Consider the following 22,611-nt stretch of genomic DNA (forward strand, 5'->3'; position numbering starts at 1 on the left):
TCTGAATAACGTGTGTGATCAGTCCAATGGAAGGGCGAGACGTCATAGGCGGGTGACGTCAGAAACCAGGAAGCATAAAGTCGCGTTCCTTCGAGTAACCTTAGACGTTCCTCTTTGGGAGCTCGAGCTGCGTCGAGAAGGATTGGGGAATTAGAATGCCCACGCTGCCAGACTTAAAATCTCTGCCTAGTGTGGAAGAGCACAGCTAAAGCAAGAGAAGGACAGTAATCGGGGACAACCCGTCCAATGGCCAAACCTCAGAAGGAGTGAGTCTTGACCCCCAGTAGAGGGGAGATCAGCGGACTCGAGGCTTAGGATAGCATCCTGATCACCGCTTAGCATAAGCTTCTTCTGGCTAAAGGCATCAGCCTCAGCGCATCATGGAGGAAACATGTAACCAGAGGGTTTCTGCCCACTGACTGACCACAGAGAGGGGCGCGGTAGGCCACCATGGCCACCACATAGACCTTCAGGGTGGAGCGGGTCAACCCTGTGGAGAGAAGGGTTTGCAGGAACAACAGCATTGTACCAACCGGGTAGTTAACTGGGTCGAGCTGGCGGTCTCAGGGGAAGTCGTGGCCTAGTGGTTGGAGAGTTTGACTCCTAACCCTAGACTTGTCGGTTCGAATCTCGGGCCGGCAATACCACGATTTAGGTGCCCTTGAGCAAGGCATCGAATCCCCAACTGCTCCCCGTGCGCCGCAGCATAAATGGCTGCCCACTGCTCTGGGTGTGTGTTCACAGTGTGTGTGTGTGTGTTCACTGCCCTGTGTGTGTGCACTTTGGATGGGTTAAATGCAGATCACAAATTCTGAGTATGGGACACCATACTTGGCTGAATGTCACGTCACTTTCACTTTCAGCACCAAGAAGTGAAAAGCTTCCACTTCAAGGCACACAGTTTCCTCTTTGAAGGAGCTCTGTATTGGAGAACAGTCTTACAACCTCGGTTGAGAGACCAGAAGCTAAGAGTTGTGCCTCCTCAGAGACCACACCTACAGCCTCTAAGCTCCATGCGGGGACGCACCCTCCGCCTGCGAGAGGAGATCTCTCCTGAGAGGAACCTCCCATGGAGTGCCGTCAAAAAGAGAAATCAGGCCCAGGTACCATACCCGGCCTGTCCAGAATGGGGCTACTAACAGCAGCTGGACTCCATCCCGGTGCACCCTCTTCAGAACTCCCGGGAGCAGAGTAATCGGGGAAAAAATGTACAGATGAACCCTCGGCCACGTCTGTACCATGGCATCCAGCCCCAGTGGAGCTGGATGAGTCAGAGGAAGCCAGAGGGGACAGTGCAATGTCTCTCAAGTCACAAACAGTTCCACCTGAGTCTGGCCAACCTCTCCAACTCTGCTTCATCACCTCGGTGTGAAGCCGCCCTGAGACAAGGACAAAGGTTTCCTCGACATGTCTAAGGCACGTAGGCACCACCTCATGAACTTTAGCATCTGAAGTGGGTTCCCCCTCAGGGAGAACCCCTTGTTCTTGAGCCACCACTGTAGGGATCTCATGTAAAGCAGGCCTAAGAAGGAAGGGGGATGGAGATAAGTGCATATTTTTGATAGATCGTGACACACCAGTCCTCGGACTTGTCTGTGCAAGCATGGTGAACTTCAGTCCCCTGATTGAGTGGTTCAGAAAGCGCAGATCTAAAAAAGGACACAACACCTCATCCTTCCTCAGAAAACAGTTAAGTACCGGCCGTTGGGCCCGGACTCTGTGACCAGAGAAGGGACCACCTCGATAGCCTCCATCCTCAGAGAGAGTCTACTTCTGTTCCATTACCAGAGCCTGCTTGGGGCCCACCAGAACTGGATACTGTGGTCTCTCACTACAGTGTGCAGGACCCACTGAGACAAATTTGGCAGTAGTTTTCATGCTGCCAAATAGTCTACTAAGGGAATCAGCCTCTCAAGACTGATCTCTGGTTGCATCAGAGCAATTTGCTCGGTGCCCTGAAGCGGCGCACCGGTCGGAGACGGCCGAACTAGGTTCTCTGAAAACCTCCCAGGAAGTCGTGAGCCTCTTAGCACTGCTAAGTTTCTGGGCGGTAATTGAGAGAAGCGCTCTCCGAAGATCGCTGCGCCCTGGAACACTGGCAGGGTTGGCAGATCGATCTCCTGAGGGCACTGAGGAGAGACGGACACCATCAGACAGGCAGTGTGTTGCACCCTCTCACCGGTGAGAAAGTACCGCAACGCGGGCTTCTGAACCCCCGAGAGCGGGGGCCTGGATCTGGTGGCTAAGGAAAATGATAGGGAACCCGCGAGCACAACCACTGCTCTGCCTCGGCGAAAGCGGGGCTGGCACCACGAGAAACACAAGTGAAGGCTCCCTCCTCAAAGAGAGGCTTCTGAGAGTTTAGCAAAACGCTCGCATTGCAGATCTGACACTGCGCACTTCACTCTCAAGCAGACAACACATGAGCTGCGTGTGTCCCTACCTTTTTTTTTTTTGCTGGCAGGGAAACCACACAGCCTGAACGCTGCCTGCTCTTGCCCAAAACTTCTCTTGATTGAAGCTTTGACAAATGGAGTTTATCAGTAGACAAACGACACTAAATAAGACTCACAAACAGATAGTGACTGACACACACACAGAGCGCTTGCTGAAAACAGAAGGCTGACTGCCGGCTTCACCACTCATGCTTTTATGTTTCCTGGTCTCTGACGTCACCCGCCTATGATGTCTCGCCCTTCCATTGGACTGATTACCGATGTTATTCAGAGATGTATCGCTGGAGGCATTCCCCAATCATTCTAGACGCAGCTCAGGTTCCTGAAGAGGAACATCAAATATTAATGATTTAAAAAAATTTTAAGTGTACTAAAAAATGATATAATAAACAGTAAACCTAACAAGAAGTATGTTCTGGATATTTTTTTATTTGGAAGCATCATTTAATCTTGGCAAACTTAGGAAAAGATTGGACATTATAACCAATCACGATTGAGCTTCTGAATTGAATGGCCAGTCAGAGGTGTTCAGATGAGTCATTGCTGAAACACTGGAGTTTAGATCACTGCCCGAAACTCTCGCAAATCCTCTCATCATAAACAACAAAGTGCAGATGAATGAGTGATGTAAGATTTCATAGTGCAAACAGCTTCAGTGATTATAATACTGAAGTAATATAATACTTAAATGCTCTAGACTGAAGTCAGCTCTTTAATTATGTAGTTTGTATAATTAGCAACTTAAAGTATTTTATAAAAGGGGTCATATGATGCGATTTCGGTTTTTCCTTTCTCTTTGGAGTGTTACAAGCTCTTGGTGCATAAAGAAGATCTGTAAAGTTGCAAAGACTAAAGTCTCAAACCCAAAGAGATTATTTATCAAAGTTTAGACTCATCCACACCACCCCAAAACGGCTCATTCTAAAACGCCCCACATTTCTACATCACTGTGTGGGAAGATTTGCATAACGCCACCCAAATGTTCATGCAAAGAAAGAAGGCGTAACTTTGATTCTCACTGTTGCCACAGCCGCCATGTGGTGGAGACACTGTTTTGTTGTGAAAGTTAAGCTAATTTGTTTGGTCTTCCAAATGAGGACACAACTAGAAATCAGTGGTTGAGTTGATTTACAACACTGTTCCAGAACAGTTCAACCCAAATATTCAGATGTGTGCAGTAGGGGTTGCACCAAATAATCTATTAGTCAACTAGTCGACTTCAATGCTCTGCCATGAAGCTTAAAGATTGATGTCGACTAATCACTGGTCCCATAAAGGGTGCAACAGGATAATAAATCTTTGAAGGACTTCCACATTTAGGCACCATTTCCAAACAGTTAAAATTACAAATAAATACATACTACAAAAGTGCTCCACAAATCAGGTGTGATTATATTACTGGATGCTCGAAATTTAATGGGAGAATGCATGTTTTAAACCACTTATTGTACAGTAAATTAATTGCTGTTCTAATCTAATGTGCTGCTGCACTGTAACACACACATAGACTACAGAAAGTAGCTTATAGACAGATGATTATTTATGCAACATATCGACTTCTACGACGAAGGGTCAATTGGGGTCAGGATGGACCAGGAGTGGAGCGGTCGTAAAGGCCCTCTTGAGGGAGTTGAAGGCTTCTGTGGTGGCTTGGTGATGGTACTGTAATTTTGGATGAAACATCTGTAGAAATTGGCAAAGCCAAGGAATCGTTGGAGTTCTTTGATGGTGGTAGGAATGGGCCAATTTCTTACAGCATTATCTTCCCCTCATCCATCCGGATGACACTGCATTTGATGTTGTAACCAAGGAACTGCACTGAGGGCTGGTGGAAGGAGCATTTCCGCAGGACCTCCGCAACATGGCGATGATGTTCAGCTATGCTCCAGGAGTAAATGAGGATATCATCAATATAGACGAGGAAGAACTTATGGAGGAACTCCTGGAGCACCTCATGGATGAAGTCCTGGAAGACGGAGGGGGCATCAACAAGTCCATACGGCATAACACAGTACTCAAAGTGGCCAGTAGGGGTGATGAAGGCAGTTTTCCACTCATCCCCCTCATGTATCCGGATGAGGTTGTATGATCTGCGGAGGTCCAACTTGGTGAAAACAGTGGCACCACGGAGATGTTCCAGGACAGCTGGGACGAGGGGAAGTGGATAGTGGAATATTGTTATACTGTTCAGAGCCCGATAATCGACACAGGGCCGCAAAAAAATTGGCAAGCCTCCGTCCTTCTTCTCTACAAAGAAGAAACTTGAAGCAGCAGGGGAGGTAGATGGATGAATGTAACCCTGAGCCAGTGCCTCTTTGATGTACTCCTCCATGGCCTTCTCCTCTGGGATGGAAAGGGGATATATCCTTCCTTAAGCCACTGGTTCACCCGGAAGCAGATCGATACCACAGTCCCATGACCAATGTGGAGGCAGCTTGGAGGCCCGTTTGGGGCAGAATATGTCACTGAAGGGGCCGTAGCATGTTGGGATGTAGATGGTTTGATTTTCCACCGGGCTCTCTATGGAGGTGGTACATACTGCAAGAAGTGCCAGGGTAGGTTTGGCTCCGACAGGACAACCAGTGATGCAGCTCTGGAAACAGGAGTTGCCCCACTTCAGGACTTCGCCCGTCTTCCATTAGATGACAGGGTTATGCTGCTCCAACCATGGGCACCCTAGGATGACATCAGCGGTGGATTCCTCCAGAACCAGCAGGTGGATCTCCTCTTGATGGAGTAGTCTGGTTTGGAGGGTGATGGGACCCACACTATAACGCACACATCTTTAACTCAAAGGCCTTCCAGTTATTGTGTGGACCTGGTAGGCTGACAGCGTTGCTGTGGTAGTGAGTTTGAGTTGACAGCAGAGAGCACCGGAGATGAAGTTGCCGGCTGACCCAGAATTGAGGAGGGCGGAAACTGGAAAACTGGTTGGTAAAAGTCCCTTCTTTTCACCAAGGCTGCATTTTTTTTTTTAATAAAGAATACAGTAAAAAGTGTGATATATTATTCTAATGTAAATCCGCTGTTTTCTGTATGAATCTGTGTTAAAGTGTAATGTATTTCTGTGATGCTCCGCTGTATTTTCAGCATCATTCCTCCAGTCTTCAGTGTCACATGATCTTCAGAAATCATGAATAATATGATGTTTTACTGCCCAAGAAACATTTCTGATTATTATCAATGTTGATATTTTTGTGGAAACTGTGATACATTTTATTACAGTCTTTGAATGGTAGTATTACTATATTTCAGTAAGGGTAAAATATATTATGGGTTTTTAATTAGATAATATCATAATGTCAATATAACAAATATAAGTCTTTACAGTACATTATGACGTGATGACTTTATAGATGAGCTTATAATTAGCATGACTGAGCTGTATTATCTGTTCCATCAGATCTCTGCCGATCTTCTCGAGGTGAGTCTAAAGGAAAATCTAAATACTTCATTCACACTTAAAATGTTATTTATTATAAAGAAAGATGCAACAAGTTATGAAAGGATAAAACAATATTAGTTTTTTTGTTGGTTTTTCAGGACAGTCACATAACGCTGCAAACAGGAGCACTTCTGATGGCATCTTCATCTTCCTGCTCATCATCATCATCATCTTCATTTGTGTCACCTAGATTTATTGTGTGAGAAGAAAATAGGAGAACGTGAAATGTTTGATTTACAATAACAGCATTCAGAGATGTGAAGGAGAATAATTTCTGCTCGTTTCAGGACGTTTCTGTGGGTTTTGTGTTGGTGACTGTATAAAGGAGAAAGTTATTTCTCATTTGTAATAAATGCTAAAGAATATTATATTATGTTATATTATATTATATTAATATAGTTTTTACAGAAACCCCTTCAACTTGTCCATAGTATTTTACATTTGATGCCAAATAGAATGAAAATGTTAAAATATTTAAACATAAATGCGACTCTGGAGAGAGTGAGCAGCAACAAGTTCCTGGGTGTGCACATCACAGAGGACCTCTCCTGAAAACACCGCAGCACTGGCCAAGAAATCACAACAGCATCTCTACTTCATCTGACATTAAAAGTCTTTATCACTTGTTGTCTGTGTCTCAATGATTATAAACCTTAGATGTCATATTTCCTTCATCTGTAAACAGTAGCATGGTTTATCATCAGTTTGGTTAGATCACACACTCACTTGTGCTCTGTTAGAGATCCGCTGGACGAGTAACACAGAATCTCCTGGCCGTGAACTCAGAGGTCAGAAGGTCACTGGAAGCGGCTGACCCTTTTTCACCTGAAAACACACACCCAAGAGAAACTTAACCTCCATCTCCTGAAGAAACCTCCTGATCCTGCTCATTAAATAACAGAGATCTCAGGAACGCACCGCTGATCTCTCTGTTGAGTTCAGAGACGCGCTCGCAGACGCTCCTGCTGAGTCCCTCCACGATGTCTAACATCAAGCTGAAGTCACGCAAGTAATACACGTGTGTCTCCTTCGGTGGGGACGCAATGGTTATCAGTGTGTTCATATTGATATATCCCACTCCTGCAGATTCACACAGTCAGAAACCATTATCTTAAATATTTACAAGACTGTAACTGGTTTTGTTCTGTTACCGATAGCAAACAGCTCGATCCCAGCATCTCTGAGTCTCTGAGCAGGAGAAAGAACATCGTCCCATGATTCCCCATCCGTGATCAGAATCACAATCTTAGGAACATCAGGTCTGGATCCAGATTCAGCTTTGAAGCTCTTCTCCATAATATATGTCAGAGCCAGACCTGGAAACACACACACACACACAGACACGTGTGAACAGGTGTGTAAGAATTAAGTCGTTCCGAACTAAGCTTTGTGTGTGTGTGTATGAACCTGTGAGTGCGTATCCTCCTTTATAGGGCAGATTCTTCACAGCATCGATAACGGACTTTTTAGTGCTGTGAGTGTTCAGATTCCACTCGATCCATGAATCCTTGCTGTACAGCACCAAACCTGAACACACACACACACTTGTGTACGTGACCTGAGCTGCCAGAATGAGTGTGAATGTGCACATGCTAATTTCCAGCTACAGGCAAACCCCCCGAGGCATCCTAGGTGTGTATGACTTTATTCTGTCAGACTCCAGTCGGAGTTATATTAATAATTGTCCTGTCACTTCCAAGCTCTATCATTGCAGTCAGCGGGTGTTTCTGTTTAACAGTCCAAAACATGTTAAATAAAGTGCATGCATCCATAATAAAACATGTCTCAGAGGGGTAAATAAAGGCCTCTTGTAGCAAATCCATGTGTGTTTTTTTTTTTTAGAAAAATATCCATATTTCAAATGTAATAAACACTTTTCTCTCAATTCTGTTATCCGACATACGCAGACAGCTGTTCAAGAATCAGGAGTACAAAATGAGGATCTATAAAGAAGCCTTGATGTGGATTTCTGTTTTGGGACTATAATAAAGCAGTCTATGACAGAATACTGCATCCTTTACTGATCTAGCAGCTAGTGAGTGTTTTCCAGTCTTTTGAAACTGGGCTTTAAGATTTGTCCCACATCTGAAGGAGCGGATGGCAATGACATCAGACGCTGATGCATCTATACCAGCAGGGGATGGAGGTGGGAGGCTTCGCCCAGTGGTTCTGGACTTTGGCAGTAGGGCTGGATCATAATGAGGCTACACTCAAATATTTCTTTAATGTTTGCCTTGGTTATCCTCTGCTCCCAGTGGGAGATGGAGGGACTTAGGATCCTGGACTTCTGGGCTTTCGTCAGGTATCTCCATTACTGTAGTCAGCAGGACACACCAGGTCAATCAGAACCCTTCCGCAGGGTTTTTCCCACCAGCCCTGGCCTCCCGACTCCTACTGAGAAGAAAAGGTGAGGAGGAGGGCCATTAACTCTACTCCGGTCAATCCAGAGCCTGCTCCAGAGGAAGCTGTTCCAGAGTACTTTCATAAGATGGCTGACATGTCAGAATCTCCAGCCATCATGGACATGATGCCACAGTCTTCAGACTTCATGGATGCCACTCTAAGCAGTCCAGTCCGGGAGACCTCAAGTGTCCACTGATAAACACGTACTAGTCTGGAAGACCTCAAGAGTCCACTCATGAACTCGCACCAGTCCAAGAGCCCTCAGGAGTCTACTCATGAACCTGCTCCAGTCTGGGAGCACACAAGAGTCCACTTATGAACACAGTCCAGTGTTCAGCAGCAGTGTTCCCTTGCCTGGCCTCCTGGTCTACTTTTGGCCATGTCCCAGCTATCTGTTGGAGTGCCCAGGACAGCCACCAGAGGGGAGTTCTCCCAGATGATTGCCCAGTGCTTGTGGACTTCAGTTCCCATCACGCTATGCTCTGATTATTGGCTCATTACCCTCAGCTGTGTGTGATTAAGAGTTACTGTGCTCACCATTTTCCATTCCATTTTTTTTAATGTGCGCATTGTAACTTATTTTGGCAGAACAGGTCATATGTGGTTAATGGGGATTCTACATAGGTGTAATGGTTTTTCTACTGTACAAACTGCATTTTCAATCCCCTAGCTCTACACCCATTGGTTTTCCAGGGACACTTAGTGTAAACCTCCTAAACCATGTTCATGTTCTAGTACTCATGTCATTATACACAGTTGTGTACAATGACATGCATTCAAGACCCCCCCCACCCCCACCCACACAAACACACAGTGAATATAATCCAACAGTGAACACTAAATACACGGCAAGCACAGTGAAGCTTCTGCTCTTCTTCTGTTGATCTAGTTGCATGTAAACGTTCTGTGTGTTGGAACTAAAGAAGCCGCAGACGTACCAATGCGTGTTTGGTCTGATCCAACAGCGAAGGCCTTGACAAACATTCCCAGAAAGCTCCTCACAGTTTTGAAGTTAAAACGGCTGATGCTCCATGATCCGTCCACCAGAATCACAATATCAGCGATGGCTGGAGTTTCACATGTATGAATGTTCACTATGGACACAGATTTTGTTACTCATCAGTTATTTTATTCACTTCTCAGTCTTTTTTCCATCCAATTTCAGAAAATATGCACAAAAATGCATTAATGGAAACCTGGCTACAGTTGCTATAGCAGGTTTGTTGAAGAAAATGTAAAAATTATTTTTTATTTTTGTCAGAGGGAGAAAATGTCTGTTTATTGCTACCCATAATTCATATTGAATACTGAAAACTTAACCTCCATCTCCTGATTAAATCTCCTGATCCTGCTCATTAAATAACAGAGATCTCAGAAACGCACCGCTGATCTCTCTGTTGAGTTCAGAGACGCGCTCGCAGACGCTCCTGCTGAGTCCCTCCACGATGTCTAACATCAAGCTGAAATCACGCACGTGATACACGTGTGTCTCCTCTAGTGGGGACGCGATGGTTATCAGTGTGTTCATATTGATATATCCCACTCCTGCAGATTCACACAGTCAGAAAATCATTAACTAAATTATTTACAATACCGTATTTAAGTTAGATCTGGATCTGTTCTGTTACCGATAGCAAACAGCTCGATCCCAGCATCTCTGAGTCTCTGAGCAGGAGAAATAACATCGTCCCATGATTCCCCATCCGTGATCAGAATCACAATCTTAGGAACATCAGGTCTGGATCCAGATTCAGCTTTGAAGCTGTTCTCCAGAATATACGTCAGAGCCAGACCTGGAAACACACACACAGATATGAACTGATGTGTGAGACTGAAGTCATTTAGATCTGAACTTTGTGTGAGAGTGTGTATATGAGTATGACTTTATGAGTGAACCTGTGTGTTTGTGTGCACCTGTTTTGAATGGTTGAGAGGGAGACAAATTTGTATAATGATGAGCGTGACAGAGGTATTACAGTGTGAAGGTGGTTTATGAGGAACAATGTCTATGTCCCTGCAATTCAAAAGGCTAGAAAAACACACTACATGGAGTTCAGAAAGGACCACTTTGGCAAGTTACTTATATTTGAGTTTATTGAACACAATTGACCTTTGGTAGTATGGTTCCTTATGGGGGTTCTTGCGCCCAAATTAACTGAACATACAAGAGCTTTAACATTAACCCCCGGAACCATCAGCTTGGAAATACATGACAATTAAGACACTCAATAATGTCTTTAAAAGCAAACAGTGGTAATTATATATGGGGGTGTGCCGGTTTCAGAATTGGTGATGACGGTTATGACGTGAGTCAAATGTGACGGTTCATAACATAACCGTCGGGGGGGGGGGGGGGGGGGGGTCCAAGTCAATTGGTTGTTCTTGGAGATAGCGGGTTAACTCCGTGTCAGCGCGCGCTCTGATCGGTAAAGGGGCAGAGATTTCAGACCTCCGTTTATTAAGGAGATCTGTCACAAAACTCATCATCCGCGCCAAAGTTTTTTGAGCAAATTTCAAAGCCGCACCCGCCCGCCATCCGCTGATTGTTTTGGGGTCTATGGCGATGCAATGCTTTGCTGATGCGAGCCGCAAAAAAAAACCATTGCCATTTGCGCATTAGCTCCGCCCACTACCGGAGAAACTGGTATGTCTTCTGCTTGTTCGAAAATGAATATGAATAATTCTAAATTAAATCCATTATTTTGACAGGAGAAGACAACAAAGAATAGTTTACATATAGCGTGTTGTTTAAGCGTGGTAAGACTCTCGCTCTCTCTCTCTTTGCATGTGTGAGAAACAGCGCTATCAGTAAAGTGATGGTGAGTCATGCGCATTCACAAAAAGTTTATAGAGTGTCAAATACAGGTGCGCTGTGTGTCCATTGAGATGAGCTGAAAAGTTCAGATCGCTTGAAGGAGAGAGAACTCTGAAGCTCAGATGCTGAAATTAATGCAAGCGTCATGCGCTTCAGTCTATGTAGTAAACAAACCTGCACGTCTCTGCCATTCATTAATTCACACAGAGACGCGCAGAACACGGATTTATATTTTAAACAACTTTTGCGGCTTAACATTTACAGATACTGGTCCATATGGAGATTTGATTTGTTTATTTTATGCTAACTTTGGCAAATTCCATAACTGTCCATATTGTAATGACCCGAAAGTCAGCACTGACAGCCAGGTGCATTATGGGTATTTGTTTAGCGTTCAGACCCGCGAGGAGACTGCCACTCACTTGGCCCTCGCCCTGGAGGGTCCTGCACTTCAGGTCCTCAGCGATCTGTCTCCCGAAGAGCGGCGTGATATCCAGGCCCTCACCGCTGCCCTTAACAGCCGCTTCGGGCAGAGAACTTCTGCAGAGCAGAGCAGGGAAGAGCTTACTAACCGACGTCGACGTGAAGGAGAGAGTGTGGGTGCATTCGCCGCTGACATACGGGTCCATACTCGGAAAGGCTACCCTACCTTCCCAGCCACAGCGAGGGAAGAGCTGAGCCTCCACGCTTTCCTGCGGGGCCTGACACCTGAGCGCCTACGTCAGCATGTCCGTTTGTCATCACCCCAAGACCTGAGTGAGGCACTGAGAGAGGCTGAGCGAGCTGAGGAGGTGCTGCAGGCTGGGCCGACAACAGGTCGATCTCAACTACAGCGCCAGCTGACGAGAGCAGCAGAACAAGAGCTTGACGGAGTTCAGCCTCAGGAGGAGGAGGTCAGCCGGGTTCAACCAGTGACCCCCCGACGGAGGTCGAAACTAGACCGCTGCTACCGCTGTGGAGAGCCGGGGCACTTCGCCAGGGATTGCCCTGCCCCGAGTCCCCGGCCCCGGGCAACATCACCCCGGGAAACGACCTTGGAGTGAGGCAGTGAGGGGACCCTCACCCCGTTCTTTGGCACCCCTCCACAATGACTGCCCTGTTGTGGGGCGCTGTGGGCTTATCAGAGGATTGTACCTTGACTGTGTTATTGACGGACAGCCCTGCAGTGCCCTGGTGGATACGGGGTCCACCATTTGCTTATTACAAAAAGGATTGTTGCCAGGGACAGCCGGTCCTCTTCCAGGGGACTGGACCCCCACCAATACCGAACTCCTCACCGTCACGGGTGAAAAGACAGTAATGCCTGGGAAGAAGTTGTTGTCTGTATCGGTGGGGATGAGCCAGACAAGCCATGAGTTCTGGCTCGCCGACATCAGAGATGAGTGCATTGTTGGTTTGGACTTGTTAGCCCACTGGGGAGCATGTGTCGACGTGCTGGGGCCCACACTGTGCTTAGGTAACGAGAGAGTGCCACTCCGGTCGGGTCGGAGCCATCATGGAGAGGCTGCCGCCCCGCTGCCACTGCTTAGACACCAGTGTTCACTGGCTCCAGCCCCCAGCCGCCATACAAGATCTGTAGAGACTCAAGGGGTGCTCCCGGGGTGTATTGCAACTCAGACCAGTGCATCCCAGTCATTATCAGTGCACGCTCCTTTCACCCATCCATCACCTGAGACTGTTGCTGCTGTTGAGGAGTTGGGGCGACGAAGTAGTGAGCATCTGAGCGTGCTGCAGCAGGAGCAGCTGCAATGCCTATTGAAAGACTTTGTGGACATTTTTGCAGCTCGAGAGGAGGACTGTACTAGAACAGCTTTGGTGCAGCATCACATTGACACTGGTCCCGCTGCTCCCATTCGCTTGCGGCCCCACAGACTGCCTCTCGCCAAGCGCCAGGCTGCTGAGGAAATGATCAGAGATATGGCAGCTAATGGCATTATACAGCCCTCAGACAGTCCCTGGGCTGCACCTATGGTCATGGTGCGGAAGAAAACGGGGGGGAGGCGCCCTTGCGTGGACTTTCGTCGGCTAAATTCGGTCACCCGCAAGGACTCATACCCACTTCCGCGCATTGATGACGCATTGGATTATGTTGCTGGATCCTGTTGGTTCAGCTCTTTGGACTTGCGCAGTGGGTATTGGCAAGTGGAGCTGGCGGCGGAGGCCCGGCCCAAAACTGCGTTTACCATAGGGCAAGGACTGTGGCAGTTTAAGGTGATGCCCTTTGGGCTGTGTAATGCCCCAGCCACCTTTGAGAGGCTTATGGAGCAGGTCCTTAAAGACATTCCCCGTACCCGCTGTGTGGTCTATTTGGATGATCTGTTAGTCCATGCCAGAGACTTTGACCACGCTGTCCACAATTTAAGGGAGGTTCTGACAGCCATCCGTAATGCTGGGCTGCGGTTGAACCTGTCCAAGTGTAACTTGCTCACCCGCCAAACGCAGTTCCTGGGTCACGTTGTTAGTGAGAGCGGAGTGGCCACCGACCCAACAAAGGTGGCCACAGTGAGGGACTGGCCCCCACCAACCAACCTCACTGAGTTGCGGAGTTTCTTAGGCCTGGCCTCCTATTATAGAAGGTATGTCAGAGACTTTGCCACCATCGCCAGCCCCTTACATCAGCTGACAAATAAGGGTCGGCGATTTGGGTGGTCCGAGGACTGTGCGGCAGCCTTCCACCAGCTAAAAGCCGCTCTTATAGATGCTCCTGTTTTGGCCTACCCTGATCCCAACAAACCTTTCCTGGTGGACACTGATGCCAGCAACGTGGGGGTTGGCGCCATACTCTCCCAGAAGGGGGAGACTGGAGAGCGAGTGGTGGCCTATTATAGCTGCTGCCTCAGTCGTTCTGAAAGAAACTACTGTGTCACCCGGCGGGAGTTGTTAGCTGTGGTCCTGGCAGTCCGTCACTTCAGGCCCTACCTCTTGGGCACCAGGTTCACACTGAGGAACGACCACGCTAGCCTCACCTGGATGCTGAACTTCCGCCAACCAGAGGGTCAGGTGGCAAGGTGGCTGGAGATCCTCCAAGAGTATGACTTCGAGGTTCAACACCGACCAGGGCAGCAGCATGCCAACACTGATGCCCTCTCCAGACGTCCATGCCTTGCTGATGAATGTCGGTATTGTGCTCGTCAGGAAGAACGAGATCTGGGCCCATCATCGGCAGCCACCGAGCCGGGTGGCAGTGATGGAGACGGAGGGCCATTCACCATCGAGCAGCTGAGACAACAGCAGGCAAATGACCAAGTTCTGGTGAAGGTGAAGGGTTGGCTGGAGGCTCGAGCACGTCCGGACTGGCCAGCGGTGTCCTCACAGGGGCCTGAGATCAAATCACTTCATGCTCAGTGGGGCAGCCTGGAGCTCCACGATGACGTGATCTACAGGCGGTGGCAGGCACCCAGGGGGGGAGTTGACCATCTCCAACTTCTAGTTCCCCACGCTCTGCGGCCAGAAGTCCTCCATTGGGTTCATGGGGCAGCTGGAGCTGGCCATTTCGGGAACTCCAAAACAGTGCGGCGGCTGCGGCAGCGGTTCTACTGGCCGGGGTGTCGGCAGGATGCAGAGCTACATGTTCACTGCTGCGATGTCTGCACGGCGCAGAAGGGACCCAGCCAACACTCTCACGCACCGTTGCAGCAGTACCTAGTAGGGGCACCCATGGAGAGGATCGGAGTGGATATCTTGGGACCATTTCCCATCACAGAGGCCGGCAACCGCTTTGTCCTGGTAGCTATGGACTATTTTACAAAGTGGCCTGAAGCATATGCGGTGCCGGATCAGAGTGCTTCCACATCGGCACAGCGACTAGTGGATGAGATGTTTGCCCGTTTCGGGGTGCCGGACGAACTTCACAGTGACCAGGGGCGGAACTTTGAAAGTCGGTTGTTCAGTGAGGTGTGTCAGCGGCTGGGGGTAAAGAAAACAAGAACCACTGCCCTCCACCCTCAAAGCGATGGACTGGTTGAGCGGTTCAACCGCACCCTGGCCACCCAACTTGCCATCTTGACTAGTCAGCATCAGAGAGACTGGGACCAGCATCTGCCCCTGGTCCTGTGGGCATATAGGACAGCAGTGCAGGAGTCAAGTCAGTGCACGCCGGCAGCGCTGATGTTTGGAAGGGAGCTCCGCACGCCGGTGGACTTGGTGTTCGGGCCGCCTCCCGAGCCGGAGATTGCTGGTGGACCAGAACTGGACTACTTCCGGCGATTAAAGGAGCGTCTGGGCACAGTCCATCAACTGGCCGGAGAGGCTCTAGAGGACGCTGGAGCCCGCCAGAAGCGGGCGTACGATACCCGGGCCCACGGGCCTACCCTTAAGCCAGGGGACAGAGTGTGGGTGTTCTGCCCCCAGAGGAAGCGCGGGTTGTCACCCAAACTGACTCATCATTGGCAGGGACCTGGAGAGATTCTAAATCAAATTTCGGAGGTGGTTTTCCGGGTCCGAATGCCTGGACGGGGTAGGTGGGTGGTGCTTCACAAGGATCGGTTGGCACCGTACCACCCACTGGCCCCAGAACAAGAGAATGGTGGAGGCCAGGGAGGCTCCCCACCATCCACTCCCAGCGCTGCAACGGACAATAACGGACTCAGGGTTGAGCCTGGCGCTGGGGGTAAAACATCCGAGAGGCCGAAGCGTGTTCGACGTTGGCCAGGACATTTGTTAGATTTTGTTGTGGGAGAATAGGGTTGTGGGGACACTAACCCTCTTGGGGGGGGCTATGTAATGACCCGAAAGTCAGCACTGACAGCCAGGTGCATTATGGGTATTTGTTTAGCGTTCAATTATGGGTTATTTAAGCAAGATGGTTGAGTTCTAATATTAGTAATGTTATACATGTTCATGTCTAAGTTAATTGGAGTTGATTTGGGTTCATTTACTGCCATGTTATAAAAAAGGATGACTGTCACCGTCATGGAGAGAGATGTGTTGAGGAGTGACTTGTGATATGGCCTTGCCTGTGCAGTTTGTTGATTGTGTTCTGAATTAAAGAGTAACAGACACTTATTGCCTCCTGTTGGCTGGTTTGTTAATAACTCTGCTCACAGAGACACTCACGGTCGTGCGGTGTATGGGACGCGAGTGCTCGCTCTGCCCGCTGGTGAAGATAAGTTGCGACGTATAGACGCTAGCACCCTGCTAGCCGTTAGATTAAAAACAAACAGTCTAGCTTAGCTCTAGTCAGCCCACGGCAATAGAACAACTACAAGTTGTTACAATATTAAAATGCAAGTTTCATTTTCATGACTGGATTTCGAGATTCCGTCCTCGTTTTTTGCTTCATGGAAAACATAGAGCAAATTTCAAAGCCGCATCCGCCCGCCATCCGCTGCTTGTTTTGCGGTCTATGGCGATGCAATGCTTTGCTGATGCGAGCCGCAAAAAAAGCTATTGTCTGTTGTAGAAAGGATGCAGCAAAGATATTTAATGCTAAAGTATGAGGCATAGGCCTACGCTGAGTTTCATTTACGATGAGATGTGCTCTAGTTCACAGTGCAGTGCAAGTGAACGCGGCGCGCTGGTGCTTCCATGTCACGGTTATCATTGTCTGCTTTACTTGCTTTTTATTTATTAAAATACATGCAATTGGTTGATGAAACATTTATTAAAATTAAGATAAAATTTGTACAAAACGAAATTCGTTTTTAAGAAAGGTTTTCTACAAAGCAAAATTTAGTGGTAAATATCATGTCTGACGATTTACAAAACTTCATTAAGTGGTAAAAACCATGTCTCCCGATATATTGCGCATCTTATGATCTTATCTAAAAAATGAAAATAATTTTTGATAAAAAATGTTTGTAAAAAATATTTTAATGACACGGTTTTGGCGGTTATAGAGTTCTAATGACGGTGTTCAACTATAACCGTCGGCCTCACGGTTATATACTAACCGTCACACCCCTATATATGTGTAGCAGTGGAACGTCTATCCTGTAGCTTGGTTAAGAGAATGAGTGTCTCTCAGTGGACCTCAGTGAGGTTCATGCCAACCGGGACTCGAAAGCATTAGTGATCTGAAACAAAGAGACGACAACCAGAATGTGCACAGTAATGTGCTCATGCTTATAATGGGAAGGAAGGGAGGGTTGAGAGCCATTGAGCATACTTACTGAGTAGTAGTGCCATGTATATATGTCCCTTGTCTAATTGGAGAATGGAAGTGATTGGAGCTATTTGAAAGCTGACCGCATCAACTGGCCTATGCCTCTGTGGCCTGACTGAACTAATGCTGTGCTCGATTTCAGACAGGAGTACTTTGGCAAGTTACTGGAGTTTATTGAACAATTTATCTTTGGCGGTATGGTTTCTTATGGGGGTTCTTGCTCCCAAATGAATTGAACTTACAAGAGCTTAAACATTAACCCCCAAAACATAATGAGAGGTATTACTGCTTGAAGAACCCCCCACATTAGACCGCATTAGCTTGTTGCAGCCTATACCTCCGTGGCCTTACTGAACTAACACTGCACTCAATTTCTTTTCTTTTTTTTGAGAGTGCAGAAAATGCAGAAAGTGCAGAAAGTTTTAGGTTAAGGTGCAGAGTTGGTGTGGGCGATAGAATATATGGTATACAGTATAGAAACTATTACGCCTAGGGTGAGTCCCTGTAAACCACAAATACCAACGTGTGTGTGTGTAAGTGAACCTGTTCGTGTGCTTCCTCGTTTAAGGAGTAGTATCCTCACAGCGTCGATCACAGCCTCTTTAGTGCTGTGTGTGTTCAGATGCCACTCGATCTTTGGATCCCCACTGTACTGCACCAAACCTGAACACACACACAAACACTCACGGTGAATCTAAAGGGAATCTAACACTAAATACAGCACAAGCACAGCAAAAGTAGCTGTCCTCCTGACCTTGAGTCTGATCTAGTAACGTGAATATGCTATTTCTATTTAATTGACCCTTGATGTAACTATAGGATGTACATTTTAGGTTACCTGAGAATTTCTTTTTTACAGAAGGCCTATACCATTTGCCATTCAAAAGTTTGGAATCAGTCAATCTTTTAAAGACGTTTCTTAAGCTTATCAATGCTGTATCTATTAGATAAAAAATACTGATTATTATTACACAAAATTATTTTAAGAAATATTATTGGAATTTAAAATAAAAGTTTTCTATTTTTATATACTTTAAAATATAATCTATTCCTATAAATCAAAGCTACATTTTCTGTGTCACATGATCCATAATAAATCATTATGATATGGTAATTTATAATCAAAACTTTTGGAACAAAACTGTTGGAAACAGTTGTGCTGCTTAGGATTTTTTGGGACCAGTGGTATTTTTCAGGATACTTTGATAAATGAAAAGTTAAAAAGAACTGTGTTTAATCAAAATATTAATTTTGTGTTACAATATACACTATTGTATTTTTTTAAATACTTTTATTCTGCAAGGATGTATTAAATGGATAAATGGACCATAAAGACATATATTGTTAGAAGAGATTTTTATTTTTAATAAATGTTGTTATTTTTAACTTTGTATTAGCCTAATCAAAGCAGCACAATAATAAAAAATAATATGAAGCAGCACAACAGTTATAACACTGATACAGAATATCAGAATGATTTCTGAAGGATCATGTGACACTGAATACATTTGAGTATTGAAGAGTATTGATGCTGAAAATTCTGCTTTGCTTCACCAGGAATACAATATATTTTAAAGTACACTATATTAAAATAGGAAACAAATATTAGAAATTGCAATATAGCCCAATAGTTCACAATATTAGGTTTTTTCCTGTAATTTTAATCTAATTAATACAGCCTTTATGAGCACAAGTGACATTAAAAAAATGACAATTTTTATTTCTTTTATTTATTAGCACATAATCTGATATAATATCAAAACAAACTGAATCATTGAAACTATGATCTGAAATTTATATATATATATAACGTGAACATTAATTATTCTATAGGTAAACATCTATGAAGTGTAGTTTGCACAATACACCTGTGTCGGACTGTCAATGAGTTTTGTTACCATTCTGTTTCCATCATCCGCAATTTCTAGCACTTAATCAAGCCACTCTTCTTTTAAATATGAGGACGTTTATTTCACGTGTCATTAAGTTTGCGTTGACTCTCGATAATAGCTATTTCGTCCACATGGTCCACTGAAGTCCCCAATTCGGTTTCTACAGCGACTGATTAGGGGCACATCATTCTCTTTCTATAAAACCTGTAAACCGCACTCACCGGTTCTGACATCAACTTTATAGCGGTTAACCCGATCATTGCAATTTTTTTGTTTTTACTAAAATACTATGAAATTGCTTTCCCAACTCATTTTTGCGTGTGAGCGGCACATTATTTCTTCTGCGCGTTCGCGGTGGAAGAAGTGCGCAGCCGCGTGCGCGCAGAGCTTACAGGGAATACATATAGTGCAAACGTACCAATGCGTGTTTGGTTTGATCCAACCCCAAAGGACCTGACAAATCTTTCCAGAAAGGTCTTCACAGTTTGGAAGTTGTCTTGGCTAATACTCCCCGATCCGTCCACCAGCATCACAATATCGGCTGGAGTTTCACATGTGAATTTGTCCACTAAAGAGAAACAGATTTATCTGTTTTTGTCAGAAATTGCATTCACATCGTGGTGTTTCCATCCAGCATTTTTTTTAACTTGATATCCCAAAATTCAATGATGGAAAACCTTGCTGATTACATTCTATTTTATACATTCAGTAATACTGCAAATCATCAGTTAATATAATGTGCTGAACAAATGCATGCACAGCTATCCATGACTTTGACAAATGTCACAAACACATCTAACTATCCACAGACAAATGTCTTTCAGCTTGTGTCTGCAAAACTCTGATCTAAATGAATGAATGAATTAGATGTTAAAGGTGCATTACTATCACCATACAAGCTTTGACTGTTTGTTAAGTGATCAGAGCTGCAGACTGCCATCTGGTGGAACAGCTGCTTTGTGTGGATCAGAGATATTGTTGTTGGTTGAGCGAGGCTAAAATGGAGGAACAAATGTCTCAGTTTGAATAAATCAAACAGGAGTCATCAATGAAGGTTTGTGTGTGGACAGAAAGACAAATCTGCTACTGTTCATGAATAACTATGCATGCATTTGATAATTTCATCATATAAAACTGTAATTTTCTGTCTAGCCTGTTTGATTTATCAGACAGACAGTCATACCTTTAGCATGTGTGATTAATACTGATGAGAGTATCAGGATCAGCAGCACTCGAACCTGCATCCTCTCAGCTGATCAACACACAAAATCAGTCACAAAATTACAAACAAATGTACACACACTCCAGTCCATATACACGTTTACTTGTTATTTCATGCAGTATTGTTAAAATTCTATCTTTTCAATTGTGCTCTCTTTTTTTATAAAAATAAATAATAATGTCAGTCAGGTTTCAGGCCCCACCATAGCACAGAAACTTATTAAAATTACAAATGACCTGCTTCTTGCGTCAGACCAAGGCTGCATCTCATTGCTAGTTTTACTTGATCTTAGTGCTGTGTTCGACACCATAGATCATGACATACTCATAGATCGATTACAAAACTATACAGGTATTCAAGGGCAGGCTCTAAGATGGTTTAGATCCTACCTGTCCGATCGCTACCATCATGTTTACTTAAATGGGGAGTCATCTCAATTATCACAAGTATTGTATGGAGAGTATGGAGTGCCACAAGGATCTGTCTTAAGCCCTCTGCTATTTTCAATATACAATATACAAATATGGGAGTCTGGATGACCAATCATTTTCTTCTTATAATTTCAGATTAGGCAGAGTTATTACTTATTAGACCAAAAAACAGTACAGAATCTAGCAGACTACAGTTTGCAACTAGACGGATGTACTGTTACTTCCTCTACAGTCAGAAATCTGGGTGTTATATTAGACAGCAACCTCCCATGTTGCAAACAGCTGATAATGTTTTTTTGTTTCTGAAACACTCTTTCTGTTTAAAATTCACATAATGTATCTTATAACCTTTTTCTGCATTTCTGATCAAATGTACATTATCATTCTTTGCTTGAAATGTTATGAACAGAAGCTAATTACACACTAATTACTCTTTATCAGCAGACTGCACACTGGTGTCTCAATAGTTGGGTGGGTTGGGGGGATGGGGGGGGGGTTCATAGGGACCAGAAGTGTGTCCTGATACATTTGCGCTTCAAAGCAGAGCGTGTGTGTTGGCAGAAATGTATTTATTATAAATGTTCAGGTATTACATATTTGGAAATATTTACATTTTTAGATGGGTGTTTTTTAACTACAAATCTTATAGTTAATTATTAATAATTATTTATTTTAAAAATTATAAAACCATAGTAATGATGGTCTTACTTCTTGTGATCACTATCCTACTAATACTAGTCAGTTACACTCTGGATTCTGAGCAAGAACATTTTTCTTTTTAGATATTTAGTTCTAATGAAATTAACGTTAATTCAGTAAAATAATTCAGATAAATATCAATGTCTCACTTATAAATTAGGTATTTATTATTTCCAAATAATAAAGTTTTTAAGAGGAGATTCACCCAAAAATGAAAACTTTCATAATTTAACTCAACATCATGTCATTCCAAACCTGTACAAATTCCTTTAATCTGTGGAACATACTTTGGGAAGTTCATACAGTAGAAATCAAGGGTAACATTCTACAAAATCTTCTTTTGTGTTCAGCAGAAGAAAGTAGTTTGGAACGACATGAAAGTGAGGAGATGATGACAGAATTTATTAGCAGTAACTCTCCAGCAGTCTAGCTCAAAATCAATGCTTTTCTATGTGACAAAAAAAACATTATTAAGTTTGTTGCATTCGTCGTTAATTCTGTAATATATATCATTATTAGTTTATGTCCTGTTTTATTTATTCACCCAAGAACTGTACAATTTCTGCTATATGGACATCACTTTGACATAGTCATCACAGATTCATTTATTATTATTACTATTGCATATCATTATTATTATTATTATTATTTTATTATTAATAGTTAAAAAACACAATTTCATGCTCACCTGCAGTGAAAACCAAGCGGTCAGATGAGATGAAGTGAATAAACCCAGCGCAATCAGAGCGAATGAAAACTGACTCAGAGAGAGATTATGAGAAGAAGACCGGAACACAGATGAGATCCAGATCAATGATTAAAATGAAAACACTTACCCCTCATCAAAACCCAGCATTGCTGTACTTTACGCATTATTTGTGGATACATTTTCTACATTCTTTCTCTAAATGGAAAAAGCTCATTTTTTAATAATTTTGTCAATATTCACTCAAAAACTGAGGTGTATGAGCTCAGATCAATGTGGCTTATAATCAATCAAATAAAAAAAGAAACAAAACCTGTGCTTATATATTTTCTTAAATAAAAAAGTTAACAAAAAGATTGAAACCAAGATTTTAAGATAATATAGCATGAGAAATTTACAAGCAATTTTTAAAAGGACTAATAATTTTTGACCAGGAACA

At 44.5% G+C, this 22,611-nt stretch overlaps 1 protein-coding gene across 1 annotated transcript; it reads right to left on the reverse strand.

Moving 5' to 3' along the window:
* Positions 1-5,741: 5,741 nt before the first annotated feature.
* LOC113119722 (cartilage matrix protein-like) lies at positions 5,742-22,228 on the reverse strand. Its single transcript, XM_026289346.1, has 12 exons — positions 22,155-22,228; positions 20,298-20,366; positions 19,533-19,682; positions 17,766-17,885; positions 9,933-10,097; positions 9,688-9,849; positions 9,243-9,398; positions 7,309-7,428; positions 7,053-7,217; positions 6,820-6,981; positions 6,628-6,726; positions 5,742-6,087 (listed from the first exon to the last, which is right to left on the reverse strand). The coding sequence occupies exons 2-11, from the start codon at positions 20,356-20,358 to the stop codon at positions 6,638-6,640; spliced, it is 1,350 nt and encodes a 449-aa protein (XP_026145131.1). The 5' UTR covers positions 20,359-20,366; positions 22,155-22,228; the 3' UTR covers positions 5,742-6,087; positions 6,628-6,637.
* Between the last annotated feature and the right edge of the window lie 383 nt (positions 22,229-22,611).

Source organism: Carassius auratus, chromosome 19 (genome assembly GCF_003368295.1).
Source record: "Carassius auratus strain Wakin chromosome 19, ASM336829v1, whole genome shotgun sequence".
NCBI classification, from domain to species: domain Eukaryota; kingdom Metazoa; phylum Chordata; class Actinopteri; order Cypriniformes; family Cyprinidae; genus Carassius; species Carassius auratus.

Excerpts from the sequence above, each read along its gene's own strand:
- LOC113119722 (XM_026289346.1), bottom strand. The coding sequence starts at position 20,358 with ATGCAGGTTCGAGTGCTGCTGATCCTGATACTCTCATCAGTATTAATC. Across the intron at positions 6,982-7,052 it reads GATCGAGCTGTTTGCTATCG|GAGTGGGATATATCAATATG; the intron begins GTAACAGAACAA and ends GTGAATCTGCAG. Across the intron at positions 6,727-6,819 it reads ACTCAACAGAGAGATCAGCG|GTGAAAAAGGGTCAGCCGCT; the intron begins GTGCGTTCCTGA and ends GTGTGTTTTCAG.